This window comes from Lutra lutra, chromosome 8 (assembly GCF_902655055.1).
Source record: "Lutra lutra chromosome 8, mLutLut1.2, whole genome shotgun sequence".
NCBI lineage: Eukaryota > Metazoa > Chordata > Mammalia > Carnivora > Mustelidae > Lutra > Lutra lutra.
This window is the reverse complement of record NC_062285.1, coordinates 38,707,133-38,729,012: the sequence shown is the minus strand read 5'-3', so window position 1 is coordinate 38,729,012 and position 21,880 is coordinate 38,707,133. Positions and strand designations below refer to the sequence as shown.

Sequence of the window (21,880 nt, the reverse complement as noted above, 5' to 3'; positions counted from 1 at the left end):
TTTGAAGCAGTACCATACTGTCTTGATGATAACAGCTTTCTAATAGATCTTGAAGTCCAGGATTGTGATGCCACCAGCTTTGGTTTTCTTTTTCAACATTCCTTTGGCTATTCGGGGTCTTTTCTGGTTCCATATAAATTTTAAGATTATTTGTTCCATTCCTGTGAAAAAAGTTGATGGCATTTTGATAAGGATTTCATTGAATGTGTAAATTGCTCTAGGTAGCATAGACATTTTAACAATATTTGTTCTTCCAATCCATGAACATGGAATGTTTTTCCATTTCTTTGTGTCTTCCTCAATTTCTTTCATGAGTATTCTGTAGTTTTCTGAGTACAGATCCTTTTCCTCTTTGGTTAGATTTATTCCTAGGTATCTTATGGTTTGGGGTGCAATTGTAAATGGCATCGACTTCTTAATTTCTCTTTTTTCTGTCTTGATGGTGTTGTATAGAAATGCAGCTAATTTCTGTGCATTGATTTTATATCCTGCCACTTTACTGAATTCCTGTATGAATTTTAATAGTTTGGGGACCGAGTCTTTTGTTTTTTTTTTTTAAAGATTTTATTTATTTATTTGACAGACAGAGATCACAAGTAGTCAGGCAGGCAGAGAGAGAGAGAGAGAGAGAGGAGGAAGCAGGCTCCCTGCTGAGCAGAGAGCCTGATGTGGGGCTCCATTCCAGGACCCCGGGATCATGACCTGAGCCGAAGGCAGATGCTTTAACCCACTGAGCCACCCAGGCACCCCAAAGATTTTACTAATTTATTTGACAGATCAGAAGTAGGCAGAGAGGATGCAGAGAGAGAGGGGGTCTTTTGGGTTTTCCACATAAAGTATCACATCATTACTGTTCATTACTTTTGGTGATCACTGCTTTGATTCATTAATTGATTAGTGGCTGAAAATTGGGGATATTCGTTTTAAAGAAAGACCTTGTTATTGAGATATCACTTGCTACAGTAAAGTGTACAAATCTTGTGTGTATACTTAGATACATTTTTACATATGTATAAATATCAGATCAGGATATAGGACATTTCCAATACCTCAAAAGGTTCCTCTTCCACTGAATAACCACTGATAACCAGTATTCTGACTTCTATCACATAGATTAATTTAGCTTGTTCTTAAACTTCACATGCATAGAATTTTATAATATGTACTTTTTGGTGTCTATATTATTTCCCTTTAATATTTTATCTGTGAGACTCACCCATGTTGTTACATGCGCATCAGATCATTTTTTATTTCTATGTAGTATTCTGTTGAATGAACATACCTCTACTTATTTTTGCAAAATGATGACATTGTAATTCTTTCACTCCTTACTCATTTTTATCGGGAATTCTTCTACAAAGAGAAATTGCCTTTATAAGTTATTTGGTTAGTTTGAGGTATAGCTTATATAAGAAAGACAAGATAAATGCTGGATCATTTTTCTTTATCATTTGTCCAAGTAATGAAGTAATTCCTAATATTCTCCAAGGATGACTACCAAGGGTTGTTTCTCTAGTATCTTTTGAATTTAAAATGAATTTTGAAATGCTTCATATATTTTGATCAATTACAACTATTATTCTTAATGATCCCATCTTTGATTAATGAGAGCCTCTTTAGGTTGGCTCCTGAATCCCTTTAACATGACTTCCATAGTCTTCCATAGACTTGCTCTCCAGTATAATATCTTGTATATTTCCTGTCCCAGTCCTGGAACGAACTGTTACTCCAAGGAACAATGATTGCTCTTAGAGAAAAATGGCGTTTAGAGACCACAATCTTGGCGCTGGGACATTTCGTCAGAGTTTGGCTATGAGGAAGACTTGCGGCCTTCCCACTAGAATTTCTTATATCTTCAGGAAGAATGTGTTTTCTTATCAATGCAGCATTACTCTTCTCTTCCATTTGTTGTAGATTTTTCATCTGCTACTCTTCTTCTTTTTCAATTATAAATTGCTGTTTGGTTAGACCCATCATTGCCAGATGGATTGCTGTAGATGGACATATTAGTGCATCTTGGGATCAGTGGTATTTAGGGCCCATAATTTACCAATGGTGAGACACTTATAGATTGTGTTCCAAATAGGAATCATCCATAATTATATTTCTTAAATATATTTATACATAATTCAGCCAGAAATCTGTGAATACAGTGATTCTTTTTTGTTATTTTTGTTATTTGTTATTTTTGTAATTTGTTATTACCAAGTTCCCTTTCTACTGAAGAATGGGAAAACATTAGTAGGGGGGGCATTGGGGTATGTTGACCCATTAAAATGAATTACAGTCAATATAATTTCAGAGCCACTGCCTTAATTTGAAAGGAGATACTAATTGAAGATGTTTCTAGCACCTAGATAAGGCAAAATTTGGGGCTAGAAGAATGAAGCTTCTGGTGTCAAAGCCATATATAACCAGCCTATAAGCAAAAGAAATCCTATTCTCAGAAGTGTTGTCCTGATCCTTTGCAGAAGTTCAGGTTACATTTCTACCCTCTGGAACATAGCTGAACAGACCCCTCACCCCTCATTTCATTCTCCTCTTCCTTTAGGTTCTGGACACATGGCTGAATTCCCAAAAGGACAATGAGAGGGAACGGGCCATGTGGTGTGCTGCCCGTATTCTTGGCTTCACTGTAAAAACGAATAACGTTGGAGTAAGTGTGAGCCTGCCCTGGAGTCTAGGCGCTCATTCCTACCCTTACCACAAACTTCATCACATATTACCTAGCCTCAGTTACTCATCCTACCCTCCATTTCTTTGGCCCCATCCTCTATTTTCTTTTGTGCATCCTGTCGTCTCTCTTTTCTCCCTCGGTCTTTTCCCTAATCACCAATTCGATTCCATTCCACTGGGTTCAGTTTGATTCCATTCGTCTCAACAAGCAGTTACCGAATACTTGCCTTGTGCCGGGCACCATGCCAGGTGTTACAGTGGATGCATAGATGACCGAGACATCTATGTATCATGGAGCTTTACTGTCCAACTGGGGAGAGAAGCATGCATAGAACAAACTTAAATAGAAGGCGATAATGATTGTAAAAACTCCAAATACAGTAGGAATAAAAGATCACAACACAAATGAAGTACAAGTGAAAGGAAATCTTCCTAGAGGAGGGGACATTTGAGCTAGGCTCCAAGAACAAGTGCCGTGTCAAGAGGCAAAGAAGAGGGACAGTGTAAGGTCATTCCAAAACTATGACCCACACACCTAAGTCCATTTCCATTAATCTCACCTAGTCTCACCTCTCCTATCTCTCATGCATCCCCTCTTCCTCTCTTCTTGCTTTGACTCAGCCTAAGAGAGTGGCTGGGGTAACCTGTGACTTCCAGCTCTCCTCCCCAGGTGGACATCGAGTTCACTCGGCTGGGGCGTTTGGTAAGGCTGCTGGCCATACGCTGCCAGGACCCAGTGGACAACATCTGCTTCCTGTCTGCACAGGCTGTCTACAACCTCTACTGTATCCTCCTGCTGCAAAAGCGTAGGGAGAATCTCCTCTTTTCACTTCTGCTCTGGCCTCCCACCTCCGTTCGGTCATTCTCTCACATGCTGTCCTAGAAGAGTGAGAGCTAAGCAGTTCCCTGAGCATCTTCCTTCCAACGAGGAACCTGCCTCTAGACCCCGATATATACCCTCCTGGGACAAAATAGCTACTAAGCAAACAGTTCTTTTGAATTAGTTTGTCCTCCTCTGGCTGAGCCCTATACCCTGACCCCACTCTGTCTCTGCTCTGAGGCAGGCAACACGGGGGCTCCTTTGACATTGGCTCTCACTGTTCCTTATGATCTTACTGCTCGTTTCTCTACTCCCTTCCCCACGGGCCACACATTATGCCAAGCTGACTCAGTTCAGTGGGTGGTTTGGGTTGGGCAGATGGGAAAGCGGGCAACCTGAGACACCTTCTGAGTGTCTGAGGGGTGGGGTTGGGTGTCTTTGTTTCAGAGACGGGAAGGAAAAAACAGGGCTTGTGGGAAGAAGAGGGCAAGAGTGAAGTCTACAGCGCCAACGTGTTCTATAACAACACCTTCGAGATTGCCAAGGTGAGGGGGCAGTGCCGGAGACAAAGTGGGAAGAGCCTCGGCCTCTCACCTACATCAGGTTCTAGACCCTGAGGCTGCGGGGGGGGGGGGGGGGGGTAGTTGGGGGGGTGTTCCTTTCCATCCCATCTTCCTTTCTATTCTTTTTGCGGCCTGTGAACTCTTGCCTTGGGGGATGTTTTCCCCGCATGCTCCCACCACCTTCCCCCTAAGCATCCTGGGTCCTAATGCACCTTCCTTACCCGTTCTCCCCCAGAAGCATCTGCTTCATGCTAATGATGCTTTGCCAGTGATGTGTAGATTCAGTCCCTGCCTCAAAGATCCCATCACCCAGGATCCTGGTCTCAGCCCTTCTCTCCTAGCACTCTGCCCCTGGGGCCTCTGACCTGTGAGCCCCTCAGAGCCGCTGAGGTCAGTGTTCTCTCCCTCCCAACCCCAAAGACTCTGTTCCCAGGGAAAGGGTCTTCTAGGTGCTAGGCAGACAGCACAGGCCTAGGACAAAGCACTCCAGGTTCCCAGGAGAGGCTCTCTCCACCTGCCCTAACAGGAAGGTGGGATGGGCTATCTCCGGCTGGAGGCCCCCAGGCAGGCAGCCTGACGCCACCCTGTTGCAGGCCTTTGCAGAGTACTTCACGCAGATGCAGCTCACCACCCTGGTGTTGACGGCCATGGAGGGCCTGACTGACGGCAAGGCCAAGGTGTCTCTGGCAGCGGCCCAGCTGATGAGCGCGGTCATGAAAGAGCGGGGCCGAGACATGATTAAGGTAGCGTGGGGCTGTGGTGGGAGCTCTGGCCAGCATACCCTTCTGGGCTCTCCCCTGGTTCTGTCCCTAACCAGCCGAAGAGTCCTGGGCAGTCCCTCTCCTCTGGAGGCCTTGATTAACTCACTTTTAAAATATAGGCTTGGGGGGCGCCTGGGTGGCTCAGTCGGCTAAGTGTCTGCCTTTGGCTCAAGTCATGGTTCCGGAATTCTGGGATGGAGCCCCATGTCAGGCTTGCTGCTCAGCAGGGAGTCTGCTCTCCTTCTGCCTCTGCTGCTACCCTTGCTTGTACTCTCTCTTTCTCTCTCAAATAAACAAATAAAATCTTTAAAAAAAAAAAAAAAAAGGAAACATAGGGTTGGGCTAGATTTTCTCTGGAGTTCCGTGAGCTCTGACAGCTGCACTCCTGAGTACTTGGAACGCTCTGCCTTTGATCTGGTGGGCTGGCTCATCAGTTAACTACCACCACATGTGGGGGTATGAGCAGCCGGGAGGCCTAGTGGCCAGAGCACAAGAAAATGTTGTGGGGGGATTCACCCTGATTGCCTAGGGGTGTCAGGGGGCTTCAATTTCTGGGAAGGGTAAGGCTGAGGATTACAAACCAGCAAGCTCATGGAATGACTGAGCGTTGAGTAAAATTTCTTTCAGAATAACATATAGAGGAGCCCCTGGGTGGCTCAGTGGGTTAAAGCCTCTGCCTTCGGCTCAGGTCATGATCCCAGGGTCCTGGGATCGAGCCCCACATCGGGCTCTCTGCTTAGTGGGGAGCCTGCTTCCTCCTCTCTCTCTCTCTGCCTGCCTCACTGCCTACTTGTGATCTCTGTCTGTCAAATAAATAAAAATAAAATCTTAAAAAAAAAAATAACATATAGAAATCCACATTTCCCACTCCACTGAAAAAATTTTTTAAAATGAGGCCACATAGGGCAACTCTATGGGCAGCCAAGGTCCCTCTTATATGTGGCATGGGCTCTCCAGGCTTTCCTCTCTCTGAATCTCCTGACACCCATTGCCTTCACTCATTTATATGACTTTCCTGGTCTAGGTACCAGAAATGGAGGTGTGTCCTTGAAGTAGTAGAATAAAATGGACTTCCTGGAGACCCGTATATCAGGAATCTGAGGGCCAAGTCAGAGTCCTGTGGTACACCCACCTCCAGTGCTAACTGCCCCTGCAGTTTCATGGGTTGAAAGTTGATCTCAGTGGGGAGACAAAGTCCTGAAGTGTCCCCAGGGTTTTTGCCTTCCTTCCTGGAGTCTCCTGTGTCTCCCAAGTAAGTTTGGAGCGACTCTCTGAACTCTGGGCTGTGGGCAGGCCTTCATCATAGCAGGCCTCCGTGAGCTTCTGGAGTTCTTTTTGTGACCCCTGCTGGTCTGGCCTCTGGCACCCTAGAACTCAGCCTTAAGAAGAGTATCACTGGCAGGATTGCAAGGACGCCCTTGAGTCTGGGAGTTGGTAGATAGGAAGGAGGCGGGAAGGCTCACTGAGACTCCTGTGGCTCCTCCCTTTAGATTGAGGAAATCGTGGAGGGGATTCTGGAACGGCTCAACTCCCAGCTGGAGCCCAGTACAAAGGAGGAGGTCGTGCGGGGAGTGTGCTTGCTGGCCGGCAACAACACCCACAGTGTCGTGCCCTTGCTTCTCAGCAAGTCCCTGCCTTGGGATAGGTACCTCTCCCAGGGCTTGGGAACACATTCTCCAGCCCAGCAAACCCTCCCCTCCCTTAGCCCGAGCTCCACACAAAAATCACTGCACAGGGATGCTTTCCCTCTCACACCAATCGAACTTCATCTCTGTGTTCTCTGGCCAAGTCTAGACCCTGAGAACCAGCCCTTCATGGGCTCGAGACCAGACTAGCCCTTAGGAGCTTGGTCACCAGGGCCCATGACATAGCTGTCCCCGGGTCCTACAGAACCAGTCTGGCCCTATGGAAGGCATTTGGCACCCGGCGAGAGACCACGATCAGTGTCCTGCAGCTGCTCATCGGCATCCTGGAAAAACTCCACTCCAGAGAGGAGACTGAGGAGATGGCCTTCCAGCCTGTGGCGGTCAGCATGAGGGAAGGGGGGACCCAAAGACTTACTGTTCTGGGACTTAAGGGCAGAGCTGAAGGTCAAGGGCCGCAGGGTGGGAGCAGGTCTTAGAGAGGAGCATTCACTAATACTGTACATTCAAGGGGCACCTGGGTGGCTCAGTCGGTTGAGCATCTGACTCTTGATTTCAGCTCAGGTCCTGGTTTCAGGGCTGTGGGATCCAGCCCCCTGTTGGGCTGCGTGCCCTGCGGGGAATCTGCTTGAGATTCTCTCTCTTCCTCTCCCTCTGGCCCTCCTCCTGCTCATGCTTTCTCTCTGTCTCTAAAATAAATAGATAAACCTTTAAGGAAATGCTATACTTTCGATTTGCACTTTACTTCCTTTTTCCACCTGTATATCTAAGAACTGAGTGATGTAGAGAGAAAGAGGATTGATCCCATTTTTGGAAAAGGAAACTGATGTTTAGAGCTAAGCAGTTTTCTCTGTCTCCTGATTCTGGGGCTGGCACTCCTTTTTCCAGGGCCTGGGGGGTAGCACGAGGGTTGGAAGCAAAAGAGGTTTGGTTGCCCAGAGTAGACAAAGTAGTCCCCACATCATTTCTGCTAAAAAGTTCAAGTTGCTTCCCATTCTCTTTTTGATGTCGGGGGAGTGAAGAGAAAGCAGGCTGCCTGTGTGCAATCTCATTTCCCTAAGGAAGAGTGGTGGGCTTTTAGTCTTAGAGGGCTTCTTACGAGCCTGAGTCAGAGTGACTGTGCCATTTGGGCAGTGATGGGGAGGGCAGCATGGGACTCAGTGTATGGGGCCATGGTACCATCTTATGTCTTCCTTTGCTGTCTCCCAGGTGACATGTGCCCTGTGTGAGATGCTATCAGGGTCCCTGTGCCAGGAGGCCGTCCAGGAGCTCTACCCCCGGCTCTTGATGGCTATATTATGTCATCTCTGCTGGGTGATTGAGCAAAATGTCCCCCAGAAGATGGTGGTGTATAGCAAGGAGGGGGGCCCAGGCAGCAAGAGCAAGCCCTTTGACCCCACGAGGTAAGCCTAACCCCCTCGTGATGGATGGCTGGGACTAGCCAGTTCCAGAAGGCCCTGGGCAACCCATGTGCTAGAATATTCTCACATATTTTCAAGCTTCTCATTTCTCTTGTTGTATGCACACTTCAGCTGACTCACTCGACATTTCATGTCCCTGTTTGTAACTGCACAGGAAGAGTCAACTAGATGGTGGGCGGCAGGGCAAGCCCACATCTAGGTCATTCTCTCCATGTGGTTATGACCACTCGAATCTCATTGACCGCTGGCTTGGCTTTGTCACTAGTTCTGCTGTCTTGCACAAGTCAACGAGCGGGATTCCATTTTCTCATCTCGAAAATGGGGGTTGACTCTTAAATGTGTGGTTGTCACACTTTTTTTTTTTAAATTAAACCTCAGGACATTCTACTCAAATGGAATCTTATGTTAAATGAAAACAAATAGACCCAATAAGCAGAGAATTTCTGATGAGATGGGTGTGGAGGTAAATCTATATCCTAAACCCATTCTGTGCCCTTGGAGAGCAGAAGTGGAAAACCAAAGCACTAAGATCTCTCTATAGTTTTTTTTGTAGGACTCTGTGGTTGGATGAGGGCCAAAGCTGAAGGAGTGGATGGGCAGTCAGAGATGGGTTTCACAAGAACCATGGATTTTTGTCAGCAGGAGAACAAAACACAGCAACCAGAACAGGAAACTATCTCCTGACTTCCCAGCACAGGATACAAATGAGGACATAATGCCTTGTCCACCCTTTTGTCCTTTTCTTTTCTTCACCAATGGTTGTGACCTTCAGTTGTGCCCTGGAGGTCGTGAAGTTGGTGTTCTTGGCCGCTGCATATGATGGAGTGGTGACCTATGCAAATCAGCATCACTGCTGGGACCTTCTGTCCTGCCCCAGGTTTTACTACATAGGGATCATGGACCTGACAAGGTGAGGCTATTTCCCCAGTGACCCTGGCACCACTCTAGTCCCCTGACCCCAAGTTCCCAAGTCCCAGCCTTCAGCTGTCCCTTCCCCAGCTCCCAGCCCTCTGGTCTCCTGATTCCTCAGCCCTCACTTCTTCCCTATTCATGCACACTGGTCCCTTGCTACCTCCTTGCCCCTCAGCAACTGTTTTCTGTGTCCCACCCCAGCGGCATTGTGAAGACCTGTGAGCCTGCCGTCCTGCACCGGGTCCTCAACCTTGTCAGAAACTACCTCTATAGCTCCAGCTACCATCAAAAGATCCTGGCCAGGACTTTCTATGCACAGGTGAAGCCCGGGGAAAGGCCCACAGCCTGGGCCATTCATTTCCTGGGCTGAGGAGTACTTAACAGAAATGTTAAATAAGTAGTCCCCAAAAGAGGACAGAATAAGACTGAGCCATTTAAAGTGAGGTTTCCTTCTCTGGCACTTCAGGTGCCTGGTTAAAGGAAGCAAGAAAGCCTGCAGAGGGGGCCAGTAGCTCAGCCTCCAGAATGATCCGTGGATCCTAGCATCTGACTCAAGATTCAAACCTTACCAGCATTATCCTCCCTCCTTATCTTAGTCTCCAGCCCATTTGTACAGATCTGCCATTGCTCTCAACCGGACATACTCCTTACCTGAGTGGGGGACCAAGGGAGGGCTGAGGTGGGTACTGGGTATCATGAACCTTTCGCCATCCGTAGCGGTTGTCTCCTCATACCCACAGCTCCTCTGGCACCGGTCAGTGGCTCAGACTCTGGGACAAGACTTTCTGAGCAATCTGATCAAGTGGGTCAAAGACCCCAACCTCATTATGAAAGAAGTCGGGCTTCGTGGAATCAGTAACCTGGCACTGCACCCAGGACAAGTAAGAGTGGGGAGGACCAAATGGGAGTCAAGTTTGAGTCCTTGAAGTGCTTAATTTACCTCCCTGGGGTCTCTTAGTGACCTTGGGCTTAGCATGTTCCCCAACCTCTCATCCTAGGACAGCACAACATCTGGTCTGTAGACTTACATAGACTGGTTATCGGGCCTCCCAAACCCCGTGAGCACCGGCCTTCTACTTCCTGGACACATCCAGCCCCCAGATTGCCCATGTCTGTTTCTCTTCGACACCCATGTGTTTTCCCAAAACCCTGTTCCCAGAGGGTTGCACGATCCCCAGGTGGTGAGTGATCTCTGCCTTCTTCCAAACAGTCAGAATCGCTGAAGGGCCAGGTTCCATTCTTGCGAGACTTGCTGAAGAATGAAGCACGGGTAACAGTGCAGGCAGTCAAGAGCCTACGGAACATCATCTGTCATGGGAAGGGAGAGGACACAAAAGTGGTTTTTTGCAGCATCTCCAAGCAACTTCGTCCACTCATCAATGATGTATGGGCCTAAATCCTTAGGATCATTTGGGAACATATGGGCTGGGGCTGAAGAGGAGTCCTGGAAACTGAGCTGAGGGCAATGGGGCAGGGCTGTGGGGCTGTGGTGGAAGGCTGAAGTCATGGAAGGGCAGCCAGAAGGAGACTTGGCTACTTGAAGCCGTGCATAAGATTGTCCCCGATGCATTCCCTATAACAGACCCAGACACACTCATCTACCTATTCTCCCACCAGGAACCACTGGAGGAAAAAAAAATGACACACTGCTATGAAACTGGTTCTGGAGCAAAGAGTGGGGAGACAACTCACAGCTCTACCCTCTTTCCAGACAACACAGGAACCCCAGAAGGCTAGCAGCCTTGTGGAAAGGACCCAAGGGTTCAGGAATCTGAACTGCCCAGAGCAATACCACCTTGTGTCTTGGCCTCCCTTCAGATGGTAGAATTTTAGAGCCAAAATAGACTTGACAGCAGACATGCATGCTTTCAATGCCCCTATTCTGGCATCTTTTGTTTTCGAATTTTGGATTTGAATTAGTTTTGTATGGGTCTCATATCTTCTGTGAGCCTGGACATTCCATGATGGCAGGGTCAATGTCTGATTCATCTAGTTATTTTCTTTTTTTGAAAAGATTTTATATATTTATTTGAGGTGGGCGGGGTCGGAAGGAGAGAGAGAGAATCTCAAGCAGACACCCCTCTGAGAGTGGAGCCGGATGCCAGAGTTGATCTCACGGCCCTGAGATCATGACCTGAGCCGAAACCAAGAGTCAGATGCTTACCTGACTGAGCTGCCCAAGCAACACCTGATTCATCCATTTTTACATGTTTTAAAGTTCACCATGTATACTTAACAAAGCCTGAAGATAATATCTTTATCCTCCACCCAAACAATTAAAGGACCTTAGAATGATTTAACTCTGGGGTGCCTGGGTGGCTTCATCCTCTGAGTGTCCAGCTCTTGGCTTCAGCTCCCGTCATGATTTCAGCACTGTGGGATCATGCCCTGTGTCAGGCTCTCTGCTCAGTGGGTGTCTGCTTGAGATTCTCTCTCTCCCCTGACTCTTCCCCCCATTTCACATGCTCTCTCTAGCTCTTTAAAATAAATAAATGATTCTTTTTAAAAAATTTATTATTATTATTATTTTAATTTATTTATTTATTTCACAGAGAGAGAGAGAGATAAGTCACAAGTGGGCAGAGAGGCAGGCAGAGAGAGAGGGGGAAACAGGTTCCCTACCAAGCAGAGAGCCAGATGCGGGGCTTGATCCCAGGACCCTGAGATCATGACCCGAGCTGAAGGCAGAGTCTTAACCCACTGAGCCACCCAGGCGCCCCTGATTCTTTTTTAAAAAGAATGATTTAACTCTAATGATACCCTCCCATATCATAGATTAACATTGTCTAGGATTTTAGTTCCACAGTCTTTTTTTTTTTTAAGTTTATTTATTTATTTATTTATTTATTCATTCATTTATTTATTTGACAGAGATCACAAGTAGGCAGAGAGCAGGCTCTCTGGTGAGTAGAGAAGCCGATGTGGGGCTCGATCCCAGGACCCTGGGATCATGACCTGAACCAAAGGCAGAGGCTTTAACCCACTGAGCCACCCAGGCGCCCCATTTCCACAGTCTTTTAAAATCCCCAGATTTGGGCTTTTTGTCATTACCAGCATCATCATTATTGTCTTATACAGTCAATACTTATTTTGATTTATAAACATGGACAAACGTCTTTGCCATCCTTTTCTTCTCCCAACTCTCTCTTCCCTTATGGATACATTTTTTCCTTCTCTTGTATTTTCTTTCTCAAGGGTCTGTTAATAGGAAACACTCTCAGTCTTTGTCTGGAAATGTCTTTATTTTGCCTCGCAAGTGTCTTTAGCTTTAAGTAGTTTAGTAGGTGCTGGCGTGGACTACTTTGGGTTTACCCTGGTTGGGGTTCTCTGAGTTTCTTGATATCTCTGTTTATGTTTTTCACCAAACTTGGAAGGTTTTCAGCCATTATTTCTTCCAAGTTTTTTTCAGCACTATACTTTTTCTTCTCCTTTTAGAAATCTGATGGCACAGGGGTTTAGGCTTTTTGTTATTGACCCATAGGTCCCAAGGTTTTTTGCATTTTCCATCACTTTTTCTTTTTTTGTTCAGACTGGATACTTTTTATTGCTCTGTCTTCAAGTTCACTGATTCTTTCCTGTGACATCTGTTTTGCCAATGAATGTACCCAGTCTTGTATTTCTTAGTTCTCAAGTTTCTTTTTGATATATTCTCTTTCTTTGCTGAAAATTTTTATTTCTGTATTTCAAGAGAGCCCCTTGTTGCTTTTTTGGAGTATTTTGTACAGTAACTGCTTTTGGTCTTTGCATGCTGAGTAATTTTGGATTGTATCATGGACACTATGAGTATTAGGTATATGACTCTGGGTGTCACCTAAATCCTATGAAGAATTTGATATTAATTGCATTAGTAACAATTGACCTGTTTAACTTCAGGCTGCAAGTCCTGACTAGCCTTCTCTGTGTGTGAACTGTGATTTCAATGTCAGTCTTGAATTCTTAGCCTTTGCCATTCTGAGTTTGAGCCACCCACTGGCCAGCCTGAGATCTGAACCATTGTCTCTCCTGTAGTTCAGTTTTCAAAGTCAGTGGTATGTGGTTTCGGGTCAGATATGCATGGAGTGAGCACAGGAATTCATAAACAACTTTAGAAGGTCACCTTCCCTGGCTTCTCCCTCTCCGTTGCTTCCCTGGTTTTACTGTTCTTTGGGGTTCCCTTTTTCCAGTTGTCTTGCAAAAAAGCTGGTGCTTCAGTTACTCTGCAATGTCAGGCACTTCTGTGACTGTGCCCACAACTGGGCTAAGTGGCATGAGGGCAGAGGAAATAAAGCAATGGGGTTTGTCCATCCTCTTGGGACCTCAGCTCCTTGAAATGGAGAGTAAGAGTTTTGGCTTCTGTAGACTCCCCAGGGTCTTCTTTTGGAACTGTGATATGAGAGAATAGATGGAAGAAAAAAGAAATGAGGTATTTCTCTACTTTCTTTTTAAAGACTTTATTTGAGAGAGAGTGAGCTTATGAGTGTGTGCACAAGTTGGGGGAGGGGCAGAAGGAGAATCAGGCTCCCCGCTGAGGAGGGAGCCTAATGTGGGCTCCATCCCAGGACCCTGGGATCATGACCTGAGCTGAATGCAGACGCTTAGCCAACTGAGACACCCAGAGGCCCCTTTCCTCACTTTCTTTGAGCATTTAATTCCCCTTGCCGGCTCTTTGACCATTAAGTGGAAGACTTCTCTTGGAGCTGTCTGTCTGTCCATGGTGCTTGCTTCTCAGCTTCTAGTTGCCTTGTAAGACAAGCAGGGGAGATCAGTGTGATCCCGGGTTACTGAGACCAGTGGCATCTGCCTGCCTCCACAGTAGCTGAGGATCAGCAACCTCTTCATCTTTGGCCTCTGGGGATCTTACTTTCTTAAAGCTCGACTATGAGTTAAAAAAGGATTTTGTATATTTTATCTAGCATTCAAAGTTATTTATAGTGGGAAAGTTGTCAGGTTATCTTTCCTTCCATATTGCTAGAATGGAAAGTCAATTTATGGTCTAATCAAGAAATAGTAAAATGTCATCTACACAATGCTAACCTGGCTGAATGAAAAGAAGACGTTAGTCTTCTGGGTTCCTGGTTCTGCTTTACCACTCACCTACTCATAGGAACTTACTTAAGCAAATCTTAGTAGTTTTATCATTTGTAAAATTTTCTTCTACTATTTTCTTAGTGTATCCTCTTTTCTCTCTTCTTTCTGTTCTATTCTTTGGAATGCCTTTAGATTTAGTCTCTGTATTTCTTAATTTTTATTTTCTATTTCCCATTTCTTTGTCTACCTTGAAACAATTTCTGGGCTGATTCTCCTCTTACTTTAGCTGTGGTTATTCTGCTACTCAACTCACCTATTGAATATTTAGGGGTTTTTTTGCTGTTGCTTGTTTGTGGGTTTTTGTTTGTTTTTTTTAAATGACAGAGGTTCTCTTTTTTTTCTTCTGGTTGATGGTGTGATATCTGAATAGCTATTACATTATTCTATAGGGACAGTGCCTTACCTCTACCTGTATTTATATGTTTACTTATTTATCTATAATTTCAAAGTTTAGATTTTCAAGCATTTTAAAAAGTGTCCTTGGTAACTTCTTTTTAATTAATTAATTAATTAATTTTATTAGTGTATAATTTATTATTTGCCCCAGGGGTACAAGTCTGTGAACAATCAGGTTTACACACTTCACAGCACTCACCATAGCACATAACCTCCCCAATGTCCATAACCCCACCACCCTCTCCACGCCCCTCCCTCCCAGCAACCCTCAGTTTGTTTTGTGAGATTAAGAGTCTCTTATGGTTTCTCTCCCTCCCCGGTCACTTCTTGTTTCATTTTTTCCCTCCCTACCTCCCACGACCCTCTTCCCTGCCTCTCAAATTCCTCCTATCAGAGAGATTATATGATAATTATCTTTCTCTGATTGACTTATTTCGCTCAGCATAATACCCTCTAGTTCCATCCACGTCATTGCAAATGGCAAGATTTCCGGGGGTTTTGATGGCTGCATAGTATTCCATTGTGTGTGTGTGTATACACACACAATATATAAAATATATATATTATATATAATATATATAATATATAAATAAATAATATATAAATATATAATATTTATATAATATATTATATATATACACTATATATACACACTATACACACACACACACAATATATATATATTTATATACCACACCTTCTTTATCCATTCATCTGTTGATGGGCATCTAGGTTCTTTCCACAGTCTGGCTACTGTGGACATTGCTGCTATAAACATTTGGGTGCAGGTGCCCATTTGGATCATTACACTTGTATCTTTAGGGTAAATACCCAGTAGTGCGATTGCTGGGTCGTAGGGTAGCTCTATTTTCAACTTTCTGACTCGGTAACTTTTTTTTACATAATCTTCCTGAGGATTCAATTATACTTTCTCTAAAGTCTTGTTTGGATTATATTACTAATTGCTCCCTTGGATGTTTCTTTTCTCTCGTGGTGTTGATTTTCCTAAACGTTTGGTGAGTCTTGGCAGAGTTCTGGAAATTTTGTACTACTGACTCTTGGCCAGCCCTCTGTGAAAGTAATGCCTATTACTGCAGTCTGACCAGTAACTGTGGGGAAGCGGCCAGAGCTATGTGGACAGTTGGACGTGCCAGTAGCCAATATTTTGACTATAGGGCTCCCTGCCCTTCCTGGGTATTGCCAGACACCCAGGGCACCATCCCATCTCTCTGGTCTAGAGAGCATGCTCCCTCCTGTGTTGGGGGGATACCTTCCTCTCCTGGTTGCTATTCAGTGAGGAGGACCCTGGGAGGGTGAGTGCACAGAGAAGGTGGAAGGAGAGTGTATGCCTGAACTATGGCACTCCGAGTGACCACCCTGTCGGTTGCCCAGCATCCCCTTCTGCTCCCGGGCTTCACAGCTGTTAGGCTTGGAACGTTCCCAGAACACACCCGCCTCCTCCAGCAGTCTGTTCTTGCGCACACTTCAGGCTGTGGTTTCAACTTTAATTCCAATCCCGTCTGCTGTTTGTCTTTCAGGGATATTCTAGTTCTCTGTAGGGGGATCCCTTCTACTATTTCAGATCCATAACAGATTTAAAAAACAAAAAAACTGTATCTCTACTATTTCTTTCAGGGATTTGGAGCAGGGAGGGATAACTGAAGTGATAATCGTTGATCTTGAGCTGATCTGCCTTTTGATACTTCTTAGTTAATGTACTAACTTTGAATCATCTCTATGTTTGGCTGTTATGTTCACTGGGCAAAAAATGTGTGCCTCCAATTTGTTAAAATGTCCGCTTTCCAAATCCTACAAGTTCAGCAACTGTTTGTCCCACCATGTCTCTGTTATTTGACACTATGCCTAGCTCATGACAGCTACTCAGTAAACGTTTGTTCAATTAGTATATAATACACTCTGGTTTTTTAAAGATTTTATTTATTTATTTGACAAAGAGAGAGAGACAGAGAGAGGAAACACAAGCAGGCGGAGTGGGAGAGGGAGAAGCAGGCTTCCTGCTGAGCAGGGAGTCTGATGCGGGGCTTGATCCCAGGGCGCTGGGATTGTGACCAGACCCAAAGGCAGCTGTTATCACCTGAGCCACCCAGGTGCCCCTGTATAATATACTCTTGAAAGTGTCTAGTTTAGCTGTTCATGATCATTGATAATTAATACAAACCAATATAGATTAAGCACGTTTATTCATAGCATAACTATAGGATAACTATATGTATTTTTTTTAAAGATTTTATTTATTTATTTGACAGAGAGAGATCACAAGTAGACGGAGAGGCAGGCAGAGAGAGAGAGAGGGGGAAGCAGGCTCCCTGCTGAGCAGAGAGCCCGATGCGGGCCTCGATCCCAGGACCCTGAGATCATGACCTGAGCCGAAGGCAGCGGCTTAACCCACTGAGCCACCCAGGCGCCCAACTATATGTATTTTTAAAATACATATATTTTAAAGCTAAATCCCTAGGAACAGATTAAATTATAAGCTGTAGATACAGTCCAGGGCAGAGCTGAAACTACGGTCTTGGTTTCCCAACTCTGGTCCTTAACAGAGGGACTTGTTAGTTCTGTGGCTCTAACAAGATACACAAACCACGATCCCTTTCCATTACGTAACACGACACCACCCGTGTACTTTGGACGTGGGAGTGCGATGTGGGAGTATGGAAACCAGGCCAGGGGGGGCTAGAGGGAAACCACAGCCACCTTAGCTCCATGTCACTCTGTATGGCAGGAGAGGGACCAGGTGAAGATCTCCGCCACCTCTGCCCTGGGCTACATGTTGCGTCACATTTACAAATTCAAGCCTGGACTCTCCACCCGAAGAGAGATCTACAGTTTCCTAGTCCCGCTGCTGCTTAGCTTTCAGGATAACAACCCTGAGGTAGTCAAGGTATTGATAACCTCGGTCTGCAAATCAGCCTGATTCATTTCTCTTTCTGGTAGAGCATTGCCTCGGGCTCTTTTCATGAGCCCAGCCTTGGCTGTACATTATACACCCACCTCTTTGGTGTCGTCCTCCAGGCTAGCTCTGAGCACTTTCCCCCTCACGGTATCCTGATACAGTTCTCCTCCCTGAAGCTGTTTATATCCCATGTCATGCCCAAGGTCCTGTGTCTCACCTGATCCCAGGTTCAAACCCTCACCCAAGCCCTTGGGGGCTAGCTTCATGGTCTTCACCTTAGCCTCGTGGCCTGGCTCTGTAGAGCCATAGGAAGGAGGCTTCGGGAATTCCGTCCCCTCCATCCTGTAGGCCTGCGGAGGGGCCCTGACGGAGTGGACCACTGTGATCGGCTGGTCATCACTGACCCACATATTCAAGCACGCCACCCTCAGCGATCACATCCAGGTGTTGGAAGAGACGTGCAAGTACCTGGTGAGTGTCTGTGAGAAGCCAGTCCCACCGTACTCATGTTAGGGGCTCAAAGGCAGGCTGAGAGGCTAAATAGGGGAGGGCTGACAGAAGATACATTCTTTCTGTTCCTTGATTCTCATTCTTTATCATCAGCAAACTCGGAATGCACATGGGTCAGGCCAGTCCTTCATTCTTCATATCCAATTCTCTTAGCAGTAGCCCAGTCTCTGCCTTCAGTGGTGAGGAAGGTCAAGGGAGGAGAGCAGAATGCAATGGAACAGAGGTTTTCTGGTTACAGCTAGTAGGAAAAGATGGCGGCAGGAGTCACTGGGGCTTTACGTCGGTCATGGCATTAAGGGTCTGTGGCTCCTATGATGCTGAGGATAGGGCAGGATCAGGAATCCTGGTGGAAAAGTAAATATTTAAGGGCTAAGCAAGTAGGTTAGGAACCACCATTAATAATTTTAATCCTATGGATTTTGATGCTTATTACCTTCCACAGGTAGAGCACTTTAGAGTTCACAAAGCAGTTCTATATCCATTATCCCACGGGAGCCTTACAATTATGTGAAAGAGGTTGGACAGGTTTTATTTCAGAAAACTGAAGCCAGTGTCAGGGCCAAGATTCAATCCTGGGTCTCCTGTTTCCACATCTGTTGTTTCTTCCCTTACCATGTTGGTATGAAGGAGCAAAATTCTCTCTGTGACCTTCCTGCTAAGTCTGCCTTGTTGCTGGGGTGTGGGTGTCTGAGGCTATAGGTTCGAGCACCTTCCACTGGCTGAAGACAGAACGGTGGTGCCTGTGGACAGGGTGAGAGGGTTAGGAGCGTTCCCAGGGCTCCCCACCCCCAGCTCCTGGTCAGCACCACCCCCTCTTTGGCCTCACAGGTGAGCACAAGCAAAACCCAGCTGGTGGGGGACTTACTGTCCCAGAGCTTCGACTTCCTGAAGAGCCCTCAGTCCTTCCTAAGAGCAGCTGCCATCAGCTTCATAGGTAAGATGCTTCCTCCTGGCAACCCCTCCCTCTTCAACAGGGGAGCCCTTCTTGACCTTCTGCAAGGACTGAGCCAGAAACATGGTACCATGAACCGGGTCACCTCCTTCCTTAGCTCTGATGTAATTAGGTTGTCCTGGGGCCAGGCTCAGAGTCCCTGTTAGAAAGGCCAGGAGAGGAAGAGAAGGCTATGTGCCTTTGCCCCACTCTGGGAAAGTCCCCCCCTCCAGCTGTCTGCACTTTGCAGCATTCAGAAGGGAACCGTACTCACTTGAAAGGGGAAAAACTATTGCTTCCAGGGGAACCCTGTGCATTTTAAAACAAAACAAAAATTTTTAAATCTTAAAACAAAAATATTTTTGTTTTAAACTAGGGTAGTAGTACAGTATGTGTTGATGTGTTGATGTTAGACATTGATGTAAAAGATTCAGGTTGGCAAAAAAAAGAAGAAATTAAATAATGCCAGAAATTCTAAGCATTTGGATTTAACCACTGTTAACATTCTAGAATTTCTACACACACATACACTCAGACACACATAGCCATTTTAAAAACATGAAGTTTGGTATACTGTCGTTTTCCTTTGCTAGGTCACAAATACATGCTCTTACGTGCCCTTCAGCATTGCTTTTCACCACTGCGTAATATTAATTCCACTATGGGTGGATTTATGGAATTATTTAATCTGTGCTTATTTTTTTAATATTGAGACTGTGTCATTTTTTTTTAAAGTAGGCTACCTCATCTTTTGTTATTATAAACAGGGACAAAATCTCTACCTGCCATCATGATTATTTTAAGATAAATTTCTTAACTAGAATTGCTGGGACCAAAGGATATGTAAAATTTTAAGGATTTTGGTGCTTCAGCTGCCGTCTAAAAAGTTTGAGTCATGGGACCTGTGGGTGGCAAAGTTAGTTGAGGATCCAACTCTTGGTTTCGGCTCAGATCTGATCTCAGGGTTGTGAGATCGAGCCCCATGTCAGGCTCCATGCTCAGTACAGAATCTGCTTGCCTATCTCTCTCCATCTCCCTCTGCCTCTCTCCCTTATGCTCTCTCTTTCGAAATAAATATAATAAATCTTTTTAAAAAAAAGTGAATCATTTTCCATTGTTACCAATACTATACGCAAGTATCCATTTTGTGGATATTTGCCAACTCTGGGTGATAGTTTAAAAATCATTACCAATTTGATAGGCGAAAAGAGTTGTTCAGATTAATTATTTTTTTTTTTGTCAGAAGTGAGGTGAAATATTTTTTTCCTACGTTTATTGGCAATGCATATTTTATTTTTGCAAATTAATTGCCTCATGCCTTTTGTCCATTTTTCTATTGGTGTGAGAACCCCATGGAGTTTGACGTCCTGAGTTCATGCCCTACTTGTCACCTGCCAACAACAGTTTTCTGGGTCACCGCTGCTCTGAGGGTTGTTCAACTAGAACACTGACATGTAGGCTACAAGGCATCTCATAGAAACATTTTTTGCTAGAACTGGTTTACAAGCTTCCGTGTTTGGGACCAAGAGGTAAGGGTGGCCCAAAGATCCAGGAATTCTGGAGTGACTTTGCGTTTGTCCTATCTTTAGGATTAACAACTAAGAAGCTAAACATGACTCAAATAGATGATGATGATGTGGAGATCATACAGACTGGTGAGTCTGAGCCTTGTCCCTGAGATCTGGGTGACATGAAGCAATAGGGCAAGACAGAAAGCGGGGGAAAGAATTCCTTAAGGACATATTTTGTTACTTCAAATAAAGTATATTTTTACTATTATAAATGTTATATATAAAAGTAAAAAATTGGGCACCTTCCTTGCTCATTTGGAGGAACGTGTGACTCTTGATCTTAGGGTTTTGAGTTCAAGCCCCATGTTGGGTATAGAGATCACTTTAAAAAACAAAATCTTGAAGGGTGCCTGAGTGGCTCAGTGGGTTAAGCCTCTGCCTTTGGCTCAGGTCGTGATCTCAGGATCCTGGGATTGAGCCCCACAATGGGCTCTCTGCTCCGCGGGGAGCCTGCTTCCCTCCACCCCTCTCTTTGCCTGCATTTCTGCCTACTTGTGATCTCTGCCTGTCAAATAAATAAGTAAATAATCTTTTAAAAAAATAAATAAAATAAAATCTTGAAAGACTAAATTTTAAAAAGTAGAAAATGGGGCTAAGTCAGAGGAAGAAAATGAGTTATCTATTATCATGCTAGTTAGAGAAAAACACAGCTTATAAAAATGTTCTAGTCACTCAACATTTATCATGTGTTGTCAGCTGCTACCTACAATGGTATTCAAGGGAGAAACACCCTGTCCCCTGAAGAACTTGCAGTTTTGTGTTCTCTTTTATTGCTGTAAAATATTTTTAAATTTGTTTATATTTATAGAAGAAATACATGAATATAGTCTGTTTGCAAAAAAAGTAGAAACAGGGGCGCCTGGGTGGCTCAGTGGGTTAAGCTGCTGCTCAGGTCATGATCTCAGGGTCCTGGGATCGAGCCCCGCATCGGGCTCTCTGCTCAGCAGGGAGCCTGCTCCCCTCCCTCTCTCTGCCTGCCTCTCTGTCTACTTGTGATCTCTCTCTGTCAAATAAATAAATAAAATCTTAAAAAAAAAAGTAGAAACATTATTGATAAAGTTTTTGTTTTTAGACTAAAGTTCTATTCACCCCCAAGTCTGGTTCCTCTCCCCAATTCCCCCTGTTTGCTGTAGTCCTGTATTCTTTTGCTGTACACATAGAATATATGTTATGTAATATATAATTTGTGATATTTACCATATGGATAGTTATATAGATAGAGATACATGGTTTTGGCAACTTGCTTTTTCCCCACTCTGTATGTCAGTACATACAGATCGGCTGCAGTCTTGGTAGATCATTATTTAAATTATCTCCAATTTTTTGCTATTCAAAAACTGCTACGTGAGCATTCTTATGTATGTCTCTTTGTATGCGAGAATATAAGTGTAAGTATTTCTTCAGGCAAGTTAGCCAGAAAGTAGACTTTTAAAAACATTTTAAAATTTAAATTCAATTTAATTAATGCATGGTGTATTATTAGTTTCAGGGGTAGAATTTAGTGATTCGTCAGTTGCACCTGGTACTCATTCCATCCAGGGGCCTTCTTAATGCCCAGTTACCCCATCCCCCACCCCACACCCCTCCAGCAACCCTCAGTTTGTTTCCCAGAGTTAAGAGTCTCTTCTGGTTTGTTTCCCTCTTTGTTTTCATCTTATTTTATTTCCTTCCCTTCCCCTCTGTTCATCTGTTTTG

General features: G+C 44.9%; 1 protein-coding gene across 12 annotated transcripts in view; it reads left to right on the top strand.

Annotated features, from left to right (window-relative positions):
- Positions 1-21,880, top strand: part of LOC125106256 (maestro heat-like repeat-containing protein family member 1) — an 82,725-nt gene that overhangs the window by 54,470 nt on the left and 6,375 nt on the right. For 8 of the 12 annotated variants that reach the window (XM_047740067.1, XM_047740073.1, XM_047740069.1 and 5 more), the window contains 15 exons: positions 2,552-2,656; positions 3,347-3,482; positions 3,944-4,041; positions 4,653-4,802; positions 6,311-6,465; positions 6,711-6,846; positions 7,673-7,866; positions 8,657-8,794; positions 8,998-9,115; positions 9,537-9,677; positions 10,007-10,180; positions 17,003-17,161; positions 17,522-17,644; positions 18,512-18,617; positions 20,204-20,269. In XM_047740067.1, the coding sequence (XP_047596023.1) occupies positions 2,552-2,656; positions 3,347-3,482; positions 3,944-4,041; positions 4,653-4,802; positions 6,311-6,465; positions 6,711-6,846; positions 7,673-7,866; positions 8,657-8,794; positions 8,998-9,115; positions 9,537-9,677; positions 10,007-10,180; positions 17,003-17,161; positions 17,522-17,644; positions 18,512-18,617; positions 20,204-20,269 (1,999 nt within the window). Of the gene's footprint in view, positions 1-2,551; positions 2,657-3,346; positions 3,483-3,943; positions 4,042-4,652; positions 4,803-6,310; positions 6,466-6,710; positions 6,847-7,672; positions 7,867-8,656; positions 8,795-8,997; positions 9,116-9,536; positions 9,678-10,006; positions 10,181-10,413; positions 10,598-17,002; positions 17,162-17,521; positions 17,645-18,511; positions 18,618-20,203; positions 20,270-21,880 lie in introns of those variants that run through there. The other 4 variants (XM_047740068.1, XM_047740075.1, XM_047740070.1 and 1 more) reach the window with 4 other exon arrangements.